Source organism: Phalacrocorax carbo, chromosome 9, assembly GCF_963921805.1.
Source record: "Phalacrocorax carbo chromosome 9, bPhaCar2.1, whole genome shotgun sequence".
Classification (NCBI taxonomy): Eukaryota; Metazoa; Chordata; class Aves; order Suliformes; family Phalacrocoracidae; genus Phalacrocorax; species Phalacrocorax carbo.
In genome coordinates, this window is record NC_087521.1 from 4,726,396 (window position 1) to 4,748,542 (window position 22,147).

General features: G+C 35.8%; 1 protein-coding gene across 8 annotated transcripts in view; it reads right to left on the reverse strand.

Annotated features, from left to right (window-relative positions):
- The window catches only part of CDIN1 (CDAN1 interacting nuclease 1), a 127,695-nt gene that overhangs the window by 55,228 nt on the left and 50,320 nt on the right, over positions 1 to 22,147 (reverse strand). For all 8 annotated transcript variants that reach the window (XM_064460156.1, XM_064460155.1, XM_064460163.1 and 5 more), the window contains 5 exons: positions 20,028 to 20,107; positions 19,622 to 19,671; positions 16,700 to 16,767; positions 11,554 to 11,619; positions 8,329 to 8,434 (listed from right to left, as the gene is read on the reverse strand). In XM_064460156.1, coding sequence (XP_064316226.1) covers positions 8,329 to 8,434; positions 11,554 to 11,619; positions 16,700 to 16,767; positions 19,622 to 19,671; positions 20,028 to 20,107 — 370 coding nt within the window. The remainder of the gene's footprint in view (positions 1 to 8,328; positions 8,435 to 11,553; positions 11,620 to 16,699; positions 16,768 to 19,621; positions 19,672 to 20,027; positions 20,108 to 22,147) is intronic.

The following is a 22,147-nucleotide window of genomic DNA, read 5'->3' on the forward strand; positions in this document are numbered from 1 at the left end:
GTAGTTATGAAATCTACAAATAAAGTACTAAAAATGAAAATATACTATAATCCAGAATAACCGCATTTAAAAAAAAAAATTAGCCCCCCACATACAGGTTTCAAGAATTCACAAGGAGGAACTTTATACAATCTATAGAAAAGTATGTAATTGAACATAAACTGGTGACACTGAGGGGGGAAAAAGGGTATTTGAATTGAAAGTATCCTTGATGCAAAAGATTTTTATTATTGTTGAAATAATTTTTCTCTGACCCTTTGAGCAGAAATGCATTCAAAGTCAAGAATTTCATAACGTCTGCTTGAAGTGCAGTGCTTAAAAAATGACGCTGACACCAACAATCATTTTGCTTTGCTACTCAGAGCAAGTAAGAAAGACACATCTGACGATGTGCTTACTGCAACTTACCCAAATACCCTGACTGCCTCCTTTAATGCAAGATTAGTGTCCTAGGAAAGCAGATTCTTGTGCTCTGGCAACACAAATCCTTATTGACAATCACCCGGAATAAACAAAATGTGGGCACTTTCAATATATACTTTTCAGTCTCATCTTTAATCAAGGGAAACTGCTCTCACAGGGGCTCCACAGTGACACTGTATTACTCTTTGCCTGAGCCAAGATTTCCTAGACACAAGGAATTTGTGCAACTGTGTGTAGATGTGACTGCTGTCCATTAACCAGCCAGGGACTACTGAATCTACTCATTTTATAACTCGGATTTCTCTTACATTGTGCACTAACCTCACCAGTCTCGTGTTTTTATGTGCTTTATTTACTGTGAGTCCTATCTGTAATCAGTTATTGACATTATTTACTTTTTTCCTGTATTAGTACAAATAGTTTTATATCCTATATATAGTAGTTTATAATTTAATATATTAAAGGCTGTTTAAGACAACTAAATTCCTCCACCTCTTGGACCTTTTTTGAAAAATTTACTGGATGCCCAACATATATAATATTCAATAGCATGTGAGAATAATTTTTATGCAACTCTGATAGCTAGAAAGATAGATAACTCAATTATTAGATCATCTATCAAAATATTCAGATGTATAAGAGGCTACTAAAAAGATTGATGACTGAGAAAGTCCACTGATTCTCTAGCCATCATATTCACACATTTGGCTAGACAACATTTTTCGCTGCCTTCACAAGCAAGCTTCATTACCCATCACTCCACTGAAAAGAGTTTATTATGAGGCTGCCATCTTGGCAAGACTATTATTTAGATGATAAATGTAGAGGGAAAAAGTGTGTCTAGATTTTTTTTTTTAAGATGAGCTTTTTGACAGATAAAACAAACAGCATCTACATTTCTAATTAACTTAAATTTGGCATATACAAATACAGGTCAGTAAAGCTATGATATGGTACTAGATTATCTTCTGTCTGAATCTTGCCCTTAATTTATAAAATGTAAATTAACTAATTAGAAGAAAAGCAGCATTATTTGTGACAAAATGCTGCTTCTACTTCTTCGCTTTGTGACATTTATGATCAACTGTAGTTCTTCATTCTAACTTCTCATAGATGGAAAATTATGGTCGTACTAATTTATTAGGCTTTTAGTATTTCAAACCAAATGAAAACTTGAGATTTCTGAAGGCAAGGAAGTACAACACACTGCAACACGCAGCTAAATTACATACTTGCCAGCTTCACTTCATTTGCAATATTATGCTGTTTACATGTCTATGTCGTACGAATATAGGTATGAAGGTACCACTTTCAATATCCAAGTACCTGACTCAATGGAAAAACCTCTGTTAGTATTCTGAAAATTTCCTTGAAGTCTCCGTATCCTTCCCGTGCATGGTGCATAGTAATAATAATATACTTATGCTTTGTTCCTTAGCACTAAGAGTTAAATTTTGCTTTATACTCCCTACTACCCTCCTTAATTGTCATTTGAAATGGATTAGACTAGCAAATATAGAATTACACAAAGCAAGGGGGAGTTGGTCATTCTTGAGTTTCAGCCCAGCAACTTGACCTTGTTAAATAAAAAATATATGATATCATAGTTTACAGGAAGGGATTCTTTTGGCTTTGGTTTGGTTTGGTTTTAACTATTACTAGGTAGATAAAGACTCAACATTCAGAAATACATTGAAAATGTCAGATGTAAATGTCAATTAAAAATTACATGGAATTCTGAAAGGTAAGGTCTGTGGGGGGTTGACATTCTTTGACATAGTGGAGTGTCTGCAACCAGGCCTTTGGCAAGCATAGCAGGATCTATGCTGTCAGCTCTTATCGTACATAAACTTAGATGCTTGTCTAATCTGAATGAGAAATACCAGGAAAATTGGAGCTGAAGCCTTGCAGTAACGTGGATGGAAGCTGAAAATGCTCTAGCTGCACTACATGAGTCTCCTGTGACACAACAGTATTTAAGACAGTAGAGAAAAATAGAAGGAAAAATAATTTAAACAAAGCTACGTAGTGCTTCATTTACTACTTTTTAAGTTGAGAATCTAACAATCTAGCAGTGAAAGAGGCTTAAGAGAATTAAATTATACTGAAAATCCAAATTTCACGTCCATATTAAAGAAAATAGAAAATATCTAAGTAGAGCAACACATGAAAATACATAATTAATATCAATAATTCAAATGTAAGCATGAATATAGTATGGTCTGTTCTTTCTTTGCTTTGGCAAAAATTAATTTTCATACAAAATAAGACAACCTACAATGCTAGGCCAAACAATTAACATTATTGCAATGCTAGGCATAAGCCATGGTCTCAATGGAAAATGTCTTCATGCTCTGTTACTCAATCATGTTGTTAAAGAGGGGATGACTGGTAAGATCTAAAAGCATTACTTTTGAACTAAAGTAAAATATTTTTATTTTTCATAAAATACATGTTGATTTTTATACTGTTAATTTGTCATTAAATAAGAATAATAATCATGTCAAATACTGCTGGAAATAAACTAAATGTATCTAGAACATTTCTGAAGTGCGGAGGTATGCCTATATAAATATGTGAGTGTATGTATGTGTGTGAGTGTACACATATAACTGTTTCTCTCGCAGGAGAACACAGAATTTTGCAATCTTCACAAATTAAACTACTGAATCAGTAAACTAGGAGAAAACAGCACTCTTCAGTGCTTTTGATTCTCTTGTCTATAAACAAAAGTATCTTACTCAGCGCTACTGAGGTTAGCAAGTTGGCAGGGCAAATTTTAAAAAAGTGAATTATTTTTGAAGAAACTTACCTATATATTGTTCTAAGTGGCAAAAATAATAATAAACTCTCTCTTCTATCTAATCCATTTTTGTTTAGGATTAATTCATTAATTCAAGTAGACCCAGGAGGGAGAGGGGAAAAAAGAGCAGAGCAAAGCCCAGCATGTGTGAAAATCTACAAGCATTAGATAGCTAAACAAACCCTAAGTCCCTCAGTGTTGCAGTAAGGTCAGAACCTTTCAGCATTGTACCAGTGTGTCAAAATATGTCAACAAACCATCATACGGCAGGAAGAAGAATGACCTTTCAGTTCTTTATGTTTGGGCTGCCAATGAAGCTTTGGATACTGGGTATGCATGAACAGTTTCCCTAGCCACTTGACAAATGCAACTCCCAAGGTTTCCTCCAAGTCAAGTTGTTATACCACTGGCTTTCAACTCACCAGTACAACTTTTTAAACCATTTGCAATTGGAGAATATTGATCTTGTTATAGAACAGATATCCATAAACCCACAACGTAACTCCCTCTTCTCCTACCACCTACAATCAGACAACAATTATTACTTAAACAGCCTTCACAGGAACGTCAAACCATTTTAAACGGCTGAACAGAAAAAAACATGTATTGTTCTGATGTTCTGATTCAACCTTTGCTCACATACGATTCATCTTTACAGTCAACTGCAAATGAATTTGAGCAGAACACTCTTCCCAAAAAAATCCTAACACCACATTGGCTGTGTCTGTGACTGACATACAACCCTTTGCAATGTTTCTGTTTGCATTTATCTGAAATAAACACCTTCTTTTAACATACAGGACTCTATGGTAATTTTAGGATGACAGTTATTTATAAACTGAAGTCTCAAGATCAGACATAATGTATTAATTAACAACGCATTTAATCATTAATTTAGGCTTCCAAAAAGTGGGGTTACTATTTTAAAAGTACTTACGGGAAACTTGCTTTTATTTATTCTTTCAAAAAAGCAGAAGCATAGGACTAACAACATTTAGAATACAAGCAAATGGTGGAAGGAATTTAGTACAGGGATGACTTACCATTCTTATTCAAAGAGAAGATGAAATGCTTCTCTTTCACTATGTGAAATTACCTTTAGTTTAATATCAGTGTCAACTGTGACATTTTCCTACGGTCTTCCTCACATATAGTAAAGTTTCTTTAGCTAATAACGGTGTCAAGCTTTCTCCTGGGACTCTCTAGAAATTACATTCCAGAATGTACATATGCCTTAGCTGGGCCCGCAGAAGACATAAAATGTAAATTGCTGTATTTGAGTTTATATCTTCCTACAGCAAGTCACTGACAGTGCACCCACTAATTACTATTTGAACCGTGTGTTGCTGATCTCGATATGGCTCTCAGCAAGCAGTAGTCATGCCTATCAGCTCTGACTAACAGACTTTTACAGCCAGGGCTCCGATTTTTAATTCAAGTTAGAAAAAAATTATACAATTAGACACTATGGGAAAGAAAGAAGTAGCAGCATTCATTTCAATCCTCAAATAATTTACATGTTCTCAGACCCTGTTTTAGAGCACAATCTGTGCTACTTCCTGTTCATGTTCTTCAAATTACCTTCGGTCACACAGACTATTCAACAGTTTTAATCCTCATGGTTACAAGAAATACATCAATGCGGGCCAGCGAACAATGAGACGTGTGGTATCTACTACACGTGCGCAAAGCAATTACATTTTGCACATGCAGTTGTCTTGTTTGGTGGTGGTGAAGGCTATATCCTGCTCAGTGGATGCCACCACTTTGAAGGAACGAATATACTGGGGGAAGGGATTCTGTAAGTACATGAATCATTTTATACTAAGTTTGTTCAGTATATAAAATAGCTTTTTTCTAAAACATCACTCTCCAAAATCAGTCTGGGAATATGTAAGACCAAACTTGCCTTCTCCTGTTTCTTTATTATTGAAAATTCTCAATATCTGAACAGCATCTTAAATTACAACTGTGCAAACCCAATGACATGGTACACTTTGTACATTTTTAATGTGAAGCTTAATTTGAAGATGAGGTTGCAGTGCAGCATTGCAACTGAAAATTGCTTAACAATACCATTGATGTATGAGCCATAAAAAACCTTGCTAAGCTGTCCCTGCAGAACTCAGAGTAATAAAAAGGTGTTCTTTTGCACTGAGGTGAACAGACATGGTTGACTGCATCTAGGGAGCTGTTCTGTTAAATGAGAAAGTGCCATTTCTTTCCTGTCAGTACAGACCAATTTAAGACTCTCACAGATTTAGTTAGCAGAGAGTACAGGGTTTAATGAAATACACACATAACAGCAAACAAACCACAGCTATGTTCAAAGCTTTCAGTCAGATTGTGTGTGGAATTAAACTTCTGTCTGTGACAGATGTGGGAAAAAAACCCTAGAAACTTTTCCAGTCTCACCCGTACTTTTCAGAGAAACAATAAAAAAGCTGTATGGAAAAGGTCTAAAAACCTCTCACCATCACTCCTTTCAAAGTATCTAGACACGTATTTCTATCCACACGTTAACAGGTGATGTTGCAAGTTTTCTCTCCGATTTCATTTCGGCTTTAAGATCAACCAACAGATCAGGTTTACAAAACCCTGAACTATCAGCTGAGTGTCATGATACCTCTGCTGCAAACTGATGCTTCTTCTCCAAATGATTCCTCCTTCAAGAGGCAAGGAGACACACAGGTGCAGTGAATTGACTGGGAAGCTGGTTCTCACTGGAGAGATCCCTGCATAGGCTGATTAAATCATACAAAATTGATTCACAGTTTGTGCAGCTACACCTGTGTCTTTTCCGACAAACAGTTCCAGAGAGCAATGAAAGTTAACTGTCTAACCTACTCACAACCTAATCTGTCAACAAGTGTTCACTAACCCAAATGTCATATTAGAAGAAGCTGCAATAAATCAGAATTAATTTCAGGAGATGTGGTGATACTGTTAGCTTGGCTGAGCAGTACCAAACTAACAGGATCTGTTCTTTAAAAAAAAAAAACCCCGAGAAATCTACCTAATCATTACATTCTGGATTTAGGGAGTAACAAGTCTCACTAAGGAGACTTCTAGTTTCCTTTATATGAATGTAAAGTCACTGTATTTAAGAATCAACAATTTTTTGTAGTTGTTTTCAGTAAGAACAGCTATAACACAAGATTTGGCAAAATCTCAAAACTACTTCCAAAGCAGTCTTATTGATCCACATCAGTTCAGTCTAACTTTTGCAGAATTAAAGGTACTTGACTAACAGCTCAGTGAGAGATGTTACTCCATTTTTGAAGTTGCAATATTAATTAGTGCATGATAAAATTAAAATGAAGTTAGCTATGTCTTTGTTTCCTGATAAAGCCGTAAGAGAAGTTTCTTTTGGAAATGCCAGATTCAAATGGTACACGCTATTCTCAAATGTTTTTACACATTTCATAACTCAAACCAAAATGTGGACAGTCATTTTGCTGAGCACAAAAAAAGACAGAAAGTACAACCTCAACTTTGCAATGGCAATTTTACTGTAAACAACAAATGGATCAGCGCCTTCGTCCTACTTGTCTGCTCAACTTTCACCCCATCTCAACTTAGTATCTTCATGCTCATATCATCTATTTAAAATTCATGTCTTGGAGCTGCTTTTGTCTGACAGATCCCTTCAAACGCATCCTTTCTCCTCAGAAAATATTCAAGCCAGTATATCTAATAGCCTCCTCCCAGCCTGAGCTTCCCCATCTCCTCTTATTTAACCGATGTGCAAGTTCAGCAATGTTTGCGTCACCATCTCTCCTGCCATTCTCACCGTTTGCATTGATATTGTATATACTCAAATTTCTTTCTAAGTCTTGTATACTGGTTATATGTTTCACAAAATTCCTGTAGTACAGTATCTTTACCCAACAACTGACAGTCTTCCTGAGGTTCCCATTACATCAATTCAAGACTTCCATGTAACTGCTTTCTGGTATTGTCAAATAAGAGCAGGTCCTTCTCATGTCAATTGAGAAAGTTGCTGCAGAGTATAATTCCAAACTCTGAAGATTCAGTTTCCCTTTTTCCGCTGCCTCCTATAGAATCTGCTTTTAAGGTATTTCCCAAGCTAAGACTAGCCATTTTCACCTTGGCGTTTCTCCTATTCAGCTGAAATACTAATGGTCACCAGACTAGCCTCTGATGTTGACACAAGCTGTCTATTTGTTGCACGTGCACACATTTGTGCCATCTTCTCCACTATCCCTCAGATTTCATTGATGCTCTCTTGTGAACACTGAGCAGACTTCTAAATTTATGCTTTTAAAAATGCTTTATTAAAACTTTCATGTACCTCACTTACTCACTACCCTGCTTAGGGTTCCACCACATACAAAAATGGAATTGAAGATGAAGCATCTTGGTTAGGATTTTTTTTCAAAGAAAACTCCTGTAGGGAGGAGGCTTCTAGTACCATGGAAAGGTATATAAATACATACAATAGCAACTGTTGTAAGAATAAATCAGAACTATTTTAACTGTCTTTAAAAGAAATTTCTTCATACCAATACCATCAACATGTTCAAAAATTCTGTCTGCCTAACTTATTTCCCTCCTTATGTTCCTGCAAATACTTACATTTTTTAGCTTGAAGACTGTTATTACTGTTTAAAACGTAGAAAACATACAAAAACAACCCCTTTTATTGAAAAAACCCAATGACACAGTATTATCCTAGATATAATGAGCAATAAAGCTCTTAATACAAAACCCACTTGGCTTGTGAAGATTTTATAACAAATTTGGCACCTTGCAGGTATTACAAAACATTAGAGAAAAATCTTCCTTCAAAGTCAGGTACTAAAATAATTGACATGTAACTTCTGTACCAAAGTAACTTATTCTGTCATCTAACATTATTTTAAGATCATCATATATATTTGCTGCATGTTAAAAACTATGTGAACTTTCACAAATATTTCAGCATTCCAATCTGACATACTAATTAATGACATCCAAAATGTCAGATTAGTAACACGTATTTTGTTCACATGCCTTAATACTGAAGTCACTAGTGTTTTCTCAAGTTACTCTAAAAATGCAGTCCTATTTATCTATAAAGAAAAATAGCAGAAACGTACCTGTTCCAGTAGCTCCAAAATTGGTCCTGCAAGTATGCTTGGTGGCTACTTTCATCACCAAATGAGGCTTTGCTTTCAATCCAGTGAATTATGTGTCCTTCAACAGCTAGGGTAACAGCAGAAAATAAAGTGTATTCTGAAAATCAAACTCAACAGCCTGCAAGAACGTGTTTGGGAACATCCTGTCTACCCCCAATCTATGACATAATTCATGCTTGCAACAGAGTTATATATTTGTAAAAATATTTTTCCAATATGCACATAGGACATTTTTCAAAAAAAGTACCAGAAAATATTTTAATGGATAATTATATAAAATTCAGTTTAATTACACCCTGTTCTACACATCTGCATTTATTTTAACACAAACAGAACGCAAAGAAAAAGAGACTAGACTAAGGTGCAATTGCATCCTACTTTCACCCTTACTTTGCTGGAAAGGAGTTGTGAGGTAACGAATTGAAAACGTCTGGTGAATAACACGATCTGTTTTGGCTAAGCTACTAAAACCAGAAACTTCTCACCAATCCAGAGTGAAAGGTGTGAGAATGGCAAGGAGGTTTATCACAGATATATACCTGCTCCCCTACTTTTGCAAAATCAGTAATGCTTCACCAGAAAGAAGTTAGGAATAAGAAGGCTTATGTGAAAAAACGTTATTTTTAATTTCTTTTTCTTTCAATGCTGTGGAATTTGCTTTGATTCATGTCTTTCCTCATTTCTTGCAAGGGTGAATTTCTACTATTAATAAAATTATCTTTTTTGGTAAAAGGAAAGTTCTCTCTGAAGTTGATAACCTAATTTTGCAGGAAAGATTATAAGAATCACTCTAAAAGAGCATTCTTTCTTCAAAAAGGTAGTGTGGGGTATCATTATTGAGGTCTTAAAAATGTTTCCTTTATTTTGAGTTCCCTATGATATCCACAGCCAAGATGTCTTAGCCTAAGTTTGAGCTGGGATGAGGTACTCAAGGGGCATGCAGACCCAGAAACACAACACAGAAAGATTAAAGCAGCTGTAGAGCACACGATTGACCACAGACTAAAATTACTAGGGAAATCTGGGTAAATAACTCATGAAGTCACCACACTAAGGTCTATATGCCACCACTACCCTGCTATCAATTTAACTTATCATAGACTCATAGAACAGTTTGGGTTGGGAGGGACCTTTAAAGGTCATCTAGTCCAACCCCCCTGCAGTGAGCAGGGACATCTTCAAGTAGATCAGGTTGCTCAGAGCCCCGTCCAACCTGACCTTGAATGTTTCCAGGGATGGGGCATTGACCACCCCTCTGGGCAACCTGTGCCAGGGTTTCACCACCCTCATCATTGTAAAAAATGTCTTCCTTGTTTCTGGTCTAAATCTACCCTCTTTCATTTTAAAACCATTATCCCTTGTCCTATTGCAACAGGCCCTGCTACAAAGTTTGTCCCCAACTTTCTTATAGGCCCCTTAGGTGTTTCCCAGTTTCCTTTCTCAAGCATTAAAAAGATCAGCTCCATCTAAATGGAAACTAGAAAAGCAACTAATCAGGCTCCTAAATAGCTGGGATATAATCCTACCTGTTCCTAATGTAAAAGTGAGTATCTTAATACCAAGTATGTACTGTGTGTATTGCAGTCCACACTACTGGGGAATCTTATCAATGTATGTACTATCTGAAGGGCACGTGTTAAGAAGAGGGACACCGGCTCTTTTCAGTGGTGCCCAGTGACAGGACCAGAGGCAATGGGCACAAACTGAAACATGGGAAGATCCCTCTGAACATCAGGAAACCCTTTCTCACTGTGAGGGTGACTGAGCCCTGGCACAGGTTGCCCAGGGAGGTGGTAGAGTCCCCATCCTTGCAGATATTCAAAAGCTGTCTGGACATGGTCCTGGGCAACCAGCTCCAGGTAACCCTGCTTGAGCAGATGACCACCAGAGGTCCCTTCCAGCATCAGTCATTCTGTGATTCCATAATTCCACAATCTTCCCTGCAAACTTTAGGCGTGATAAAAACCAACATTCCCTCACCCCCTCAAGTCCTTGGTAGCTCCCCAAGACCCTCCACAAATAAGAGGTATGGAAGTGAAGAAGTAAAAATTAATTGAAAATGCTCCAAGTGTGGTTTGACAAAAGTGAATTGCAGATCATTAGGACGCCAAATCTCACTGTTTCAAATATGGACTGGTTCATTTGAAAAGGTACTTTTTATCTTATTAACATCACTACCATTTTTCTTTTTTAGAAAGGTGATTAGGAATGTAAGTATCATGGGGCTAAGGAAAGTCTTAAAAAACTTCTCAGAAGACTCTCATGTACATAGCTGTTTATCTACTGGATAACAGATTATTGTGCTGAAAGGTGGTATCTCAAGCACTTCTGAGTAGTGAGACATTTTATAGTACACACTCAATTCGTTATACCAGTGTACAAATCAGTTATCTCAGCAAGAATTCCCGCTGTTATCAACACGAAGAACAAAAAACTAGTCGCATATGACTTTCACACAGAGCTTTCAGTCTTCTTATTCTCTCTGATAGACAACTGCAGGCATCTACATAGAGAGGTGCTGCTTTTTATGGATTCAAAGCAGAAGTCTTTTGGCATGAAAGTCAATTTACAAAAAGTGATTAATAATTCTTTACACTTGGACATCATGGATGTTTCTTCTTCCATGGCCCAGCCACTAGATCATCTGATTACCTTCTTACATGGCCTCCAGACCAGAAAACTTTGATGAAATTTGACATGACCTTTATACCTGCTTTTATTCCTCGTTTCTTGTTATGCAGGCTTTTAAAAAACAATAAAGAACTGCAGAGTTGTATTTAGATGCAAAGTGATGGCAAAAGAATAACTGCACAACGACAAACCCTTACGCAATGACTTACAGGTGTAATGGTAATACTCTTAAGTCTGCTTTGAACTGATTGGGTCAAGACATTTAAGACAATTATAGGTATTTCAGAGGTTGGGGGTTCTTATTGTTGCTTGATTTTTTTTTTTTCTTTTTGTGATAATGAGACAAAACCATGCAGAGACCAAAGAGGAAACACTGGATAATGCTAATGATCAAACTCTGATCAAAACTAGGAGTTCTAAAAATTTTTGGGTAACTACTGTAAAAAGAGACTAATTTGTAATATCCTATAATATCCTTCACTCACACAGCCATAATATTTTAGCATGAGCACTTTACACAAAATAAAATAATAAAAATTCTTTTAAAAGACTTACCCACTGGCACTTCTAAAATAAAATCTGGTGTTTTGTCATAACCCTTTGCACGAAGCTGATCTTCAGCTATACATAGAGAATAAGAACTATTGTTTATAAAACTATTCTATTAAGTAGACAGCAGTATAATTAATTTTATTTTAAATAAGAGTGCAGGAATTATTAATGCAGTCATACATATCTATCTTATGCATGCAGTGCTGTGTCAGATTAAATGAACCTTCGTAGAAAACCTGAAGCATGGATATAAAAATGCTTCTTTGTCATCCCTGCATTTTTATGTCTTCATTATAAACATCATTAATTCAAGCTGTCATACAGTATTTTATAACCCCCAAATATTCAAAATAAAGAGGTATATTCCCTGGCTGAAAGAAGAGTCTCCCCACATTAGGAAGCTGTTAACATTAATCCTACCAACACCACAAATGTAGGTGTATTGTAGCTGCCTTCTTGGTTTTATTTTAAAGTTAGCATATAGTTGTTAAAAAAAGAACAAGAAAATCCTTCTCCTCCAGGAATTTATTAAAGGAGAGAGAAGCCACAATTTTAGTTTATCTTGCATCCAGCATTCTCTAGAACTTATCTGATTTCAGGACACAGAAAGATTTAAAAATTCTGTTAACATTAACTCTACAACTTGATTGCTTACAAATACTAGAGCTGAATATTTCAAGAAACGACGAGTGAGCAAGATAAAGCTGCAAAAGACAAAAGAAGCTTCTTTTTTAAAAAAAAAAAAGCCCAAAGCAAGCCCTTAATATTTTCTAAACTATTGTCCTTGATTTCCGATACCATTACATTGGTATTTCTGAAACACCATTTCTCCATTAGAATTTGGAGTGACCTGGTCATTCAATTCCAGGCATGGCTTTCTGTCTTCACCCAAGCTCAACTAATGGCACTACCTAGTAACAAGCAAGGCTGTGTAGCCCCTTAACACCTACCGGGCTGTTGACATTGTCATGCATCCCATTCGCCTTTCTACATCACCTTTGATTAAAATTAATGGTCCATTCTCACTGTTGGGTAGCTTATTTCCAATCCATTTATCAGGTTAGGACAGTAGTTTCATGGCCAATGTTCAGAACTCAGTTTTAGAATACTTTGTGCATATCCTGAAAGGTCAGCAGTTTGAGTCCAAGTAACATTTTAATGACAAGAAAAACATGCACTCTTAGAAATCAAAGTATTTTAAAAGCACCTAAAACAAACTTCCCTCCTCTTTCTCACTGAAGAATGTCACTCCAAAGTATTTTTTGTATATAGTGAACTAATACTGAAGGTGGGACAGGAGTAATTTTGGAAAGTTGTAAATTCACTTAAGTGTAAACTGCAATAGCTGTTTATTCTTTTTGATAGCTGTAGTATTTCTTTTGAAATTTGAGAGTATTTCTTCACTTTAAGCACACTATATTCTATATACAAGTCTTTGCAATGCAACACTTCATTTTATCACCCAATCTGCTGTTAAACTTTTCTAGGATTTGGAGACAGACTTGGTTGTTGGCTATTTTTTCAAAGACTGTCAGGTATACAGATAAAAGATTTTTAGATTAACAAGGTTCTAATTTAACAGAACCTATGAATAGAGAGTTTTATGCCATAAGACAAAAATGAATTAATGTTCTAAGTAATCTCTTAATCTTGATGAAAATCAAGAATAATCCAGTTTCATTCAACTCTATTTAACTGTAATCTGCTCTTAATTGTTTAAAACAATCTAGAAAAGACAACAGGACGTCCCAGCTGAAATTTTCATTATTTAAGAACACCCAAATGGCAACAGAAAATTCAGACTTCTGTACCACATCTAACAAATGCTAGTATCACAAACTAGGGAAATGTACTTTAGAAAAATCCACTGAAAATCAGGACAGATGTAAAAACATTTCTGATGGGTCAGCCTGGCAGGTCTCTCAACTGGAGTTTGCATCAGCATTACATTTAATATTCTTCAACAGCCTCTTTTTTCAAGGATGTCTGATTACTTTTAAAATCTTTTGACATAGCTTGAAAAAGAACATGTTTTTTGTTTTAAATCTGTTTCTGAGTGTTTTCACTTAGTTTCTCCTAACAGTTTTGTTATGATTAACATTGGAAAATATGTTAAAAACATGTTTATTATTGATGTGAGTTGCCCATCATGTGCGGGAGCATAATTATACATTATTCTTTCTATAAGTATTTTGAAACTTTTTAACTTTGGAGAAAGAAAAGAAAAAGCATTACAGAAACTCCTCACAGTCACCACAAACTTCTTTTTTAAACCAAAACCCCCCCAAAAGAAAAGAAGTTCTGGCTTTTCAGGCCATGTATGTGTCACATTGATCCAGAAGCTACAGAGATAGCATTCTGCACCTTAAAAGATCTTTCAGCTCTTGCATGGATGAAGAGAACAATTTAACAACTGCTTGAAAGCCAGCCCACAGCAGCTTTGACAGTTATATTTATGCATCCTTGGATTTGAAAATTACATTGAAACAGCCCTAGTGAGTAGCTATTCTACAGATTCCCCATTAACTTAGATTTCCAACAAAACTGGAGCTTCATCTTTACCATAACTTCACACTCAATCATAACCATTTAACACATCATTGTTCTTATACTAGCCTCTGGATATAGCAAAGAAACCAAACATTCTTCTGTTGGTGCATGAATGAGCAGCAACTGCAAATTTAAGATTACAGCAGAAAACACCGATCAGATTTCATGATTTATATCCAGGCTACTACTGAGGGACACCACGGTGGGAACCAAAGGAGGATAAGGTTCCAGACAAAGGTCAGTACCTTTCCATTATAGCTAAAAGCTTTTCTAATACATTCATGGCAAAGATATTAAAAAAATAAAGACCTTATACAGAACCTAGAAATTCCTGGCATTTAAGCACGCCAAGTGAAGCTTTAGCCTGTTTTGAGAGAATGCTTCCATTGATCACTTTAATCTCAGGCAAAGTGATAAAGACTTGAGAGCTGTGTTTTTGCTGAAGAGAGGACATGGTATATGATGTGCTTCTCATGAACAGTGGATTAATAAATTGCAAACCCCATTAGTTTCTATAGGTTTCCAATCAATTTGTGGGTGAATCTGAAGGCGTTACTTCTGATCTGTAGGCCTTGAAAGCTAACTGCTCTAGAAACAGACAAATTACATCCTGGACCTGAAAAGCTATTTCATGCTCCAAGACTATACTGGGGCAATTTATATTCACTGTGTCCTTTGACTGTGTCTTCTTCTCCTGTAATAGGCTCTCTGTTGCCCAGGTGAACACAGCTTATACAAAAAACCTTAGTATTCTTTAAGAATAGGACACTGGAACAGCACGCTAACATGGAAACTGCAAGAATTCTGTTTCTTTAGCCAAGTACAGCAATTTAAGTCATAAGCCGTCTTCAAAACTCGACTGCAGTAACAGTCTTACTCATAGCCTAACAAAGCCTGAATTTGTTGACCTACAGGAAAAACTGTCAACTCTATTGTTCTCCTGAGGGTTTCTTCAAGCAGTTTTGGAAGGAATTTTTCAGAAAAGAAAGATTTTAGTGTGAGCAATTCAGTAGGATTCATCTTGCAGATACTTGGGAAAAGGGCCTTTTTAAAAAAAAAAATAAAAAAATCACACCTAGAACCTTAGACATATGCATTGCACAGAAATAATAAATACAACCACTTAGCATATCTTAAATCATTACTAAACAATACTTCAGTATAGATAAAACGTAAACAATAAATTAAGGTCTCTCATTTATATCTTCCTATTGTAATGAGTTAACCCATTCTAGGTATTTTGATTTGACAGCACAGATTTCTTAGAGCTTTTTTCTAAAGACCAAATTGATGCTTATCCAAGGTCATGAAACATTAAAATTTAAATCTGACTTGTGTACTACAGAAGCTTGCACAAGCCAAATAAAATGATAATCATTGTGTTGAGGATCCATTAGTGAGTCATCTAGTCCATTCCCTTGTATCGTGACAGGATTGATTTCATTACCAGCTTTGATGGATGAGTGTCAAGTCTAGCCTTGAATTTTTCATTGAAGGTGATTCCATAACCTTCCCTGGCAGCTTGTTTTGTACTTACTGTTCCTAGAACTGTTTAGTATTTTAACTCAACATCACATCTGCAATTACAACTTAAGCCTATTACCTCTACCTCTGCTGTTACAGCCAAGTAGGAAAAACCACCTCCTCAAATTTTCAGTGTCATTTGCAAGTCTGTATGCAGTAGTTATTCCTGTCTTTTTTTCATTTTCCTCTAAAACAGAAGAGCACGCTCTGTTCTTTAATCATATGGACAAATCTTTTAAAAACGTTAATACTCTTTCTAATTTATTGAATTTAAGGTCCCCAAAAACCTTAACTTGAAGCCAGCTTTAGGAGAGGATCTTAGGTTCTGCTAAAACCAGCAAAATTCCCTGATCGCACAGATTTAGTACAACACTCAACCATTACCAAAAGACAGCATTTCACTTTGTTATTGTCTCATCACATAAGGAACCTAAGATTTAAGAAGCCATTGTTAAGTTTATTATCACAATAAGAGAAATTATGCTTTAAACACTAATCATTGTTTTAATGGCACTCTCATACAAGAAACTTAGTGCAGGCTAGAAGAAAAAAATGGAAATAACTTCCTAACTAATTAATCCTTAAAACAGCTTTAAATATAGGGATTACGAAAAAAGTGCTTGCATTGATTGGAAGGCAGGGGGCAAAAATTCAGCAGAAACTGCACAGAAAGCTAAATGAGTGAATCCTCTAGCAGTTCTTTAATACATAAAGCATTTTGAAGCTAATATTTCTTATGCTTCCTCCAAAGTCTCATAAGGCCTAGATTATGGCTAATATCTCATGACACCAAAAGTAATACTGCAGCAGATATTAAAGCATTTTTTCAGCTACTTATTATATAAAATATTAATTGCAAGCCTGTGCATGTGCTGTATATATAGGGTATTAGGTAACTGAGTTCCTGCTCAGTTCTAAATCAATAAAAGATAACATGTACCGCATCAATCATTTTTTACTCTTCCTTTACTACCTAATACAATGAGCGTTGAGGCTTATTTTTTTCTTAAGTAAACAGTCACTGAAATCTTTGAAGTTAAGGATTCACTGGCTAGCCTCTGCTATAGATTCTTACCTATGAAAGAGAGATTTTTTTCCAAGAGCATTTCTCGCAGCAAGACTTCATGCTCATGCCCAATAGCGCTGATAGCTTCAGGTTAAGAAATAGAAGATTACTCTGAAAACGAAGCAACTTCAGAAAAACATCGTAGGCAAAGTAATTAATGACAATATTTATTGGCCTTCATCTGCATTTCAGAAGTGATCACTGATCTGAACTCTGAAGTTTTGAAACTCCTTACGGGGATTTTCAGAGGCATTTAGCACTTTGTGAAATCAGACAACTCTATCATCAGCTTACATTTTACAAAATTAAGACCTATTAGATCACATTTATTCAGTATAAATAAGGGTAATGTTTCAATTTTTGCTTTATTCCCCCCCCACCCCAATTTAAAAGAAAGTGTGAGCTTAAAACATGTCATTAAATACCTTTGAAGTTGCTCTTTACTGACCAGTGTAGCGATTCTCTGATTCAGCAAAGAATGAAACAAACCCGTTTTTTCATTATATTCTGAAATTTACAGGCACTACATCCATATGAAACATCTTACTGTAGTAAAACATCCTTTTAACTGATTTTTCAGAAGCATTAACTAACGTCAGGGAAGGATGAAATAATATTTTATAGAGAAGTCCTTTTCACTGACGGCCTGTTGATGCAATGTGCTATTCTTAGCAATATGTTAAAAAGTCACCACATCAAATATTTTTAATGTAACCTCCTGGAGGTTGAAGTTCTATTCTGGAGGCTTTCAAGAAGAATCTTATGGAATAACATGATAAAGGATCTTGCATTAAAAACAGTAAAGTCCCTAATTCTGTTTAGAATAACTTCTGAAAACTTAAACTACAGACCACCTTAGCATTAGAGTTAATTACTTAATTTATATCAATACTTCATGCTGAACAGCAAAAACCTAATTATAAGGAATAGTTTCATACATACACACACACACACACAGTTTTTATCAGTTGAAACTATATATTATGTTAAACTCTACTAGCAGTTACACAACAAAAGGGCCAATGAAGAACCACAAAAATGTAAGAAAAATACTGCACACAGAATTTATAATGCACCATAAGCAGAAACACTTAGACTTAGTCTATAATAATACCTGTTATTGATGGATGGCAATGACCATGGGGCAAAACTTGTAAATAACCTCACAAGCCATTTTCTACTCATGCAATCCAGCAGCCTAGTTTCCCGTAAGCATCTGAACTATTACTGAAAAATAGCCTCTTGGCATTTACAAAGAGGTTGACTTCATACTTTAGTCCATGCATATACAATTAGATAGTTATATTTAAAATCAATATGCAATCCTTCAGAAGACATTATGCTTTTAAAACCTTAACTTTAAATCGATTTTTAACTATTTTATGCACCTCAAAATTAACATCTAATTCAGCAACATAGTTGCAGATAATGCACTCGTGCAGCTTAGTATTAAACTTTTCTGTACCAAAATGGAATTGAAAAACTCTTCATTATTCTCATTGACGCCACTGCATATTCAATAACTTCACCTGAACCAGGATCTGAAGAGGATAGAAAAGACCTTTTTGGAACGCAGGTAAGTTATTCTCAAAAACCATTCATAATTCTGCATAAGTAGTATTATTACTTTGAAACACAACGCTTTTAAAAGACTATAGCCAGATTGTTCATCAACAAAATATTAACATTTTAGATATGAAAATCAGTGATCAACAACCTTTTAAAAAGTGTAACTTATTAGATTTATGCACTTTCAGAGAGCTGTGACTAATGTTGAAGATAGTCTCAATGAATACTTAAAATTATGATTAAAACCACAAAGTACAATTACAGTTAGAACTCTGTCCTGCTGCTGTTAAAGGTAATGGGAGCAAAGCTACTGTAGTAGACAACAGACAAGTATTTCTACTGGAAATAACATATTTTTAAGGGTGACCACCACATGTATCCCAACTACAAGCAGTGTTTTTCATGCATAACTAAACATCGCTGTAGCTCTCCTACCCTGCAACTGTACAGTGAAATAAAAATCTTACCCCAAACTGCACGCAGAGATTTATGCAAGGATTCTCTAGGGCTTGAGAGGTCATTGCCTTGCTAGCCTGCTCAGTGATAGTTGGCCATGATTTTGAAATTGTTTCTTTGATGGCAGGCTGAAACAGAAGAGCTACTAATTCAGGACTTTATTTAAACAGCTCTGGGGTCACAGCAATCATTCCTAACAAATTATAATCTTAGTCTGGAATGCTCAGTACTGTGTGGAGTTCTCCCAGTATTCTTACTGGATACTGAGGATCTCTAATTAACCATTTCAACACTACAAAAACCCAACTCCCGTAAAATTTAAGCGACACAGGGTTTTTTCAACAGCTAGCCTAATTTCCTTTAAGAGAATGAGAAAGTAAAAGAACTGCACTGGAAGGTCAGATACAAGTTTAAAAATACTAATCGGTCAATCGCACCTGAACTGCACTTGAAAACATTCCGATTAAAACTCATATTCATAACTAAGCAATGCCATAATGTTGAACACTCTATTAGTTTAATCACAGAATAGTTGAGATTGGAAGGTTATCTCCAGAGATCATCTCGCCCAACTCCACCGCTCAAAGCATGATCAACCAGTCTTAACAGAAAACCAGACATGCATTTCAACTAATCAAAACCAAAGAGGTTCGATCAGGCATATGAACACGTAGCCACCAAACTGACAACTTCCCGTGGTCCATCTGATTTTTGTTCACAGATATATATACACAACAGTATAAGAAAAAGCTCTGCAGTGACCCTCTAGCTGATTGAATGTAAAACAGAGGAGTATGAAACGTGTTTTGTGAAGCAGAACTTTATGTCAGGTTAAAGCTAGACACATCTCTTCCACACAGTCTAAGCTCGTCAATTGTGCACCTAAAATTTTATGGGAAAGGATACTGTTTGATGCAGTCCACCAGTGGTCCATAACAGCAGTCATTCACAGTGCACTGCAGACAAATAAGAGAAGTAGTATAGTGATGGGCAACTACAAAACCATTATAGTTAAACAGTATCTTAAAAGCAGTAATTACTTTTCTTCAAAAAGGCTATCAGATGCTGTTCAGATTTAATCACAGAAAACAAAAACTGCATGCTTTTATTCACTATAAAAGCAAGCTATTAAAAAGTGAAATGCTCCCCTCACAAATATTGCATTGCCATTTATGGTGCACCCTGACCTCACTGATAGTTTACGATGACAGTAATTAAATGAGGTTTAAAATCTTTTACTCTGCTAGGCAGATAACAGCATTGCCACAGGAAAAAAAAAAAAAAAGACAAAAAAGATAACTGTGATTAATACCTGATAGACTTGATTTGCTAGAACTCCATCTGGAATCTGAGAAGGGTCCCGCAGCATACTATTTATAAGAGTTTTGGAGGCTAGAGAAATAGAGAATAAAAACATACAAAAAACCCTGTTAGCTCAGTTATGCACTTGGCAGGAAGACAGACATACTTTTATAAGGAAAACATTGACGATGTTGATAATTTTGGAAATAATCCAACCAGCAACTACAAACCTACACATTTGTAGCTTCTTACCCATTTTGATACGATTAACTCTAGAAGCCATGAAACACCAAAGGATTTTATTAGCACAGGATGAAAGCAGGCCCTTGTTTACTTACTCAGTTTCACTGAACAGTTTGTGCTTCAGAAGCATCACGCAGCTCCTAAGGAAACTGCTAAGCCTAAAGAAAAATGTAACTCAAAATAAGCTCCATATCCTATGAGAACTTAAGGAAGTAGATATGTCAAAATTCAAAACAGCCTTTAAAAACAATGTTTGGTCTCAACAATCCTTATAGACTTGATGATTCCAGTTTAGTAGTTTTCAAATTTGTTTATTTACTTATTTACTTACTTAGTGTTGACACATTTATTTGACTGTATTTACAAGCTGGCAAAAGGCTTTCTGTGCTATTTTCAAATGTATAAATCTAAGACACAGAAAAAATCAGAAGTGAATTTAGGACTATTTTTCAGTCTTTTATTCACTGATATTGATACTACAATGAAAGGAATAACATAAATCAGGACATGCCTTTAGTTTATTTTCAAATACAGCCCTTGCAAACGCTGCCATTGTTTTCTCTCCAGGTGCTCAATCTGGGTAGTCGCATATACCAGTTAATTACTAATAGTAGTGGAAAGACTGTATTCGAGAAAAATGCTTTCTGAAACATCAAATATTTTACAATTTCTCAGAGAAGAAAACAACGCTGCTGCACAAGCACATGCTGCCTCCTTCCTGGGAACAACTGCTGATAAGAGTTCGGCTGGTGGTATATTTCTACCGTTGAATCCCTATGTGCAGACCAGGCTTGAGACTAGCAAGGTTCCCCACTTTGCCAAAGATTTCCTGTGTGACTTCAGGCAAATTTCTTTAACCTGTGTGTGCTTCAATTGTGTAAATAAAGTGAAAAACTGCTCTTTTCCTGTTCTTCATCAATTTTGCCTCAACACAGGGCCAAAGCTTTGTCACTCTCTTCAGTGACTGAACTGAAAGCCTCAGACAACCCTGTGAAAAGGATTCCTGTGACATGAAAGGCTCTGCCATATAAGCAGCAATGCTACTACTGTTAATGAATGTGCGTAAATGCTCTGCTGAAAGTAACGGAGATGTTAATTTTATTCTTCCCCCCCCCCCCCCCCCACTGCCTCCTAAAATCATCACATTCAGTTGAAAGTAGTATTTTCAAGAAAGTATTTTGTTTAGAAAACTACACCCTAATGCAAAGGAACATAAAACCCAAAGTAAGTTCAAAGGCTTTGCAAGAGCTACAAAGAATGGCATCATCACAGGCACGAGCAAAAGTTTGTGCAAATGTTTTTAAAGAGAATGATGTACTAAGCCAAAACACTTCCAGACGCATCATGACATATTACATGTTTGTATCTTATTCACCTCATATGACATAAGCATTACTTTTATAAGTGGATAGTAAGAATAAATAGGCATTTTACGTTAGCTTCTGTACCCAGATAAAAATGCATCTTCTACACAGGATAAAAACTTTGAAAACGTGAGCCAGAATGTGGTGTATAAATTCACTATAGTAACACTAAAAGTTAAGGTAATAAGATTTTTTAGCAGGTAGAAATAATACACAAGCAACAGTTTGCCAATAGAGAGGTTGATAGAATGGTAGAATAATGAGGAGCGTAACTGAGGAAGACTGAATAAAATTCACTGTTTTGAAGGGCTACTGATTTAAGCATCATGACTTGATTATGAAAAAATGAAGCTATTTTATGACTGACCAAAAACCAGAACCGCACCCCCCAGATTCACATTAGGGAAATGTTTAACTGGACACTACTTTGAGTAACGAGCTACAGGTGCAAAATAAATTTCCTCTTTTTCTGAGGCTGTCAACTTCAGTTTCTCACTTGAACTTACCAGGTATTCTATTCTTT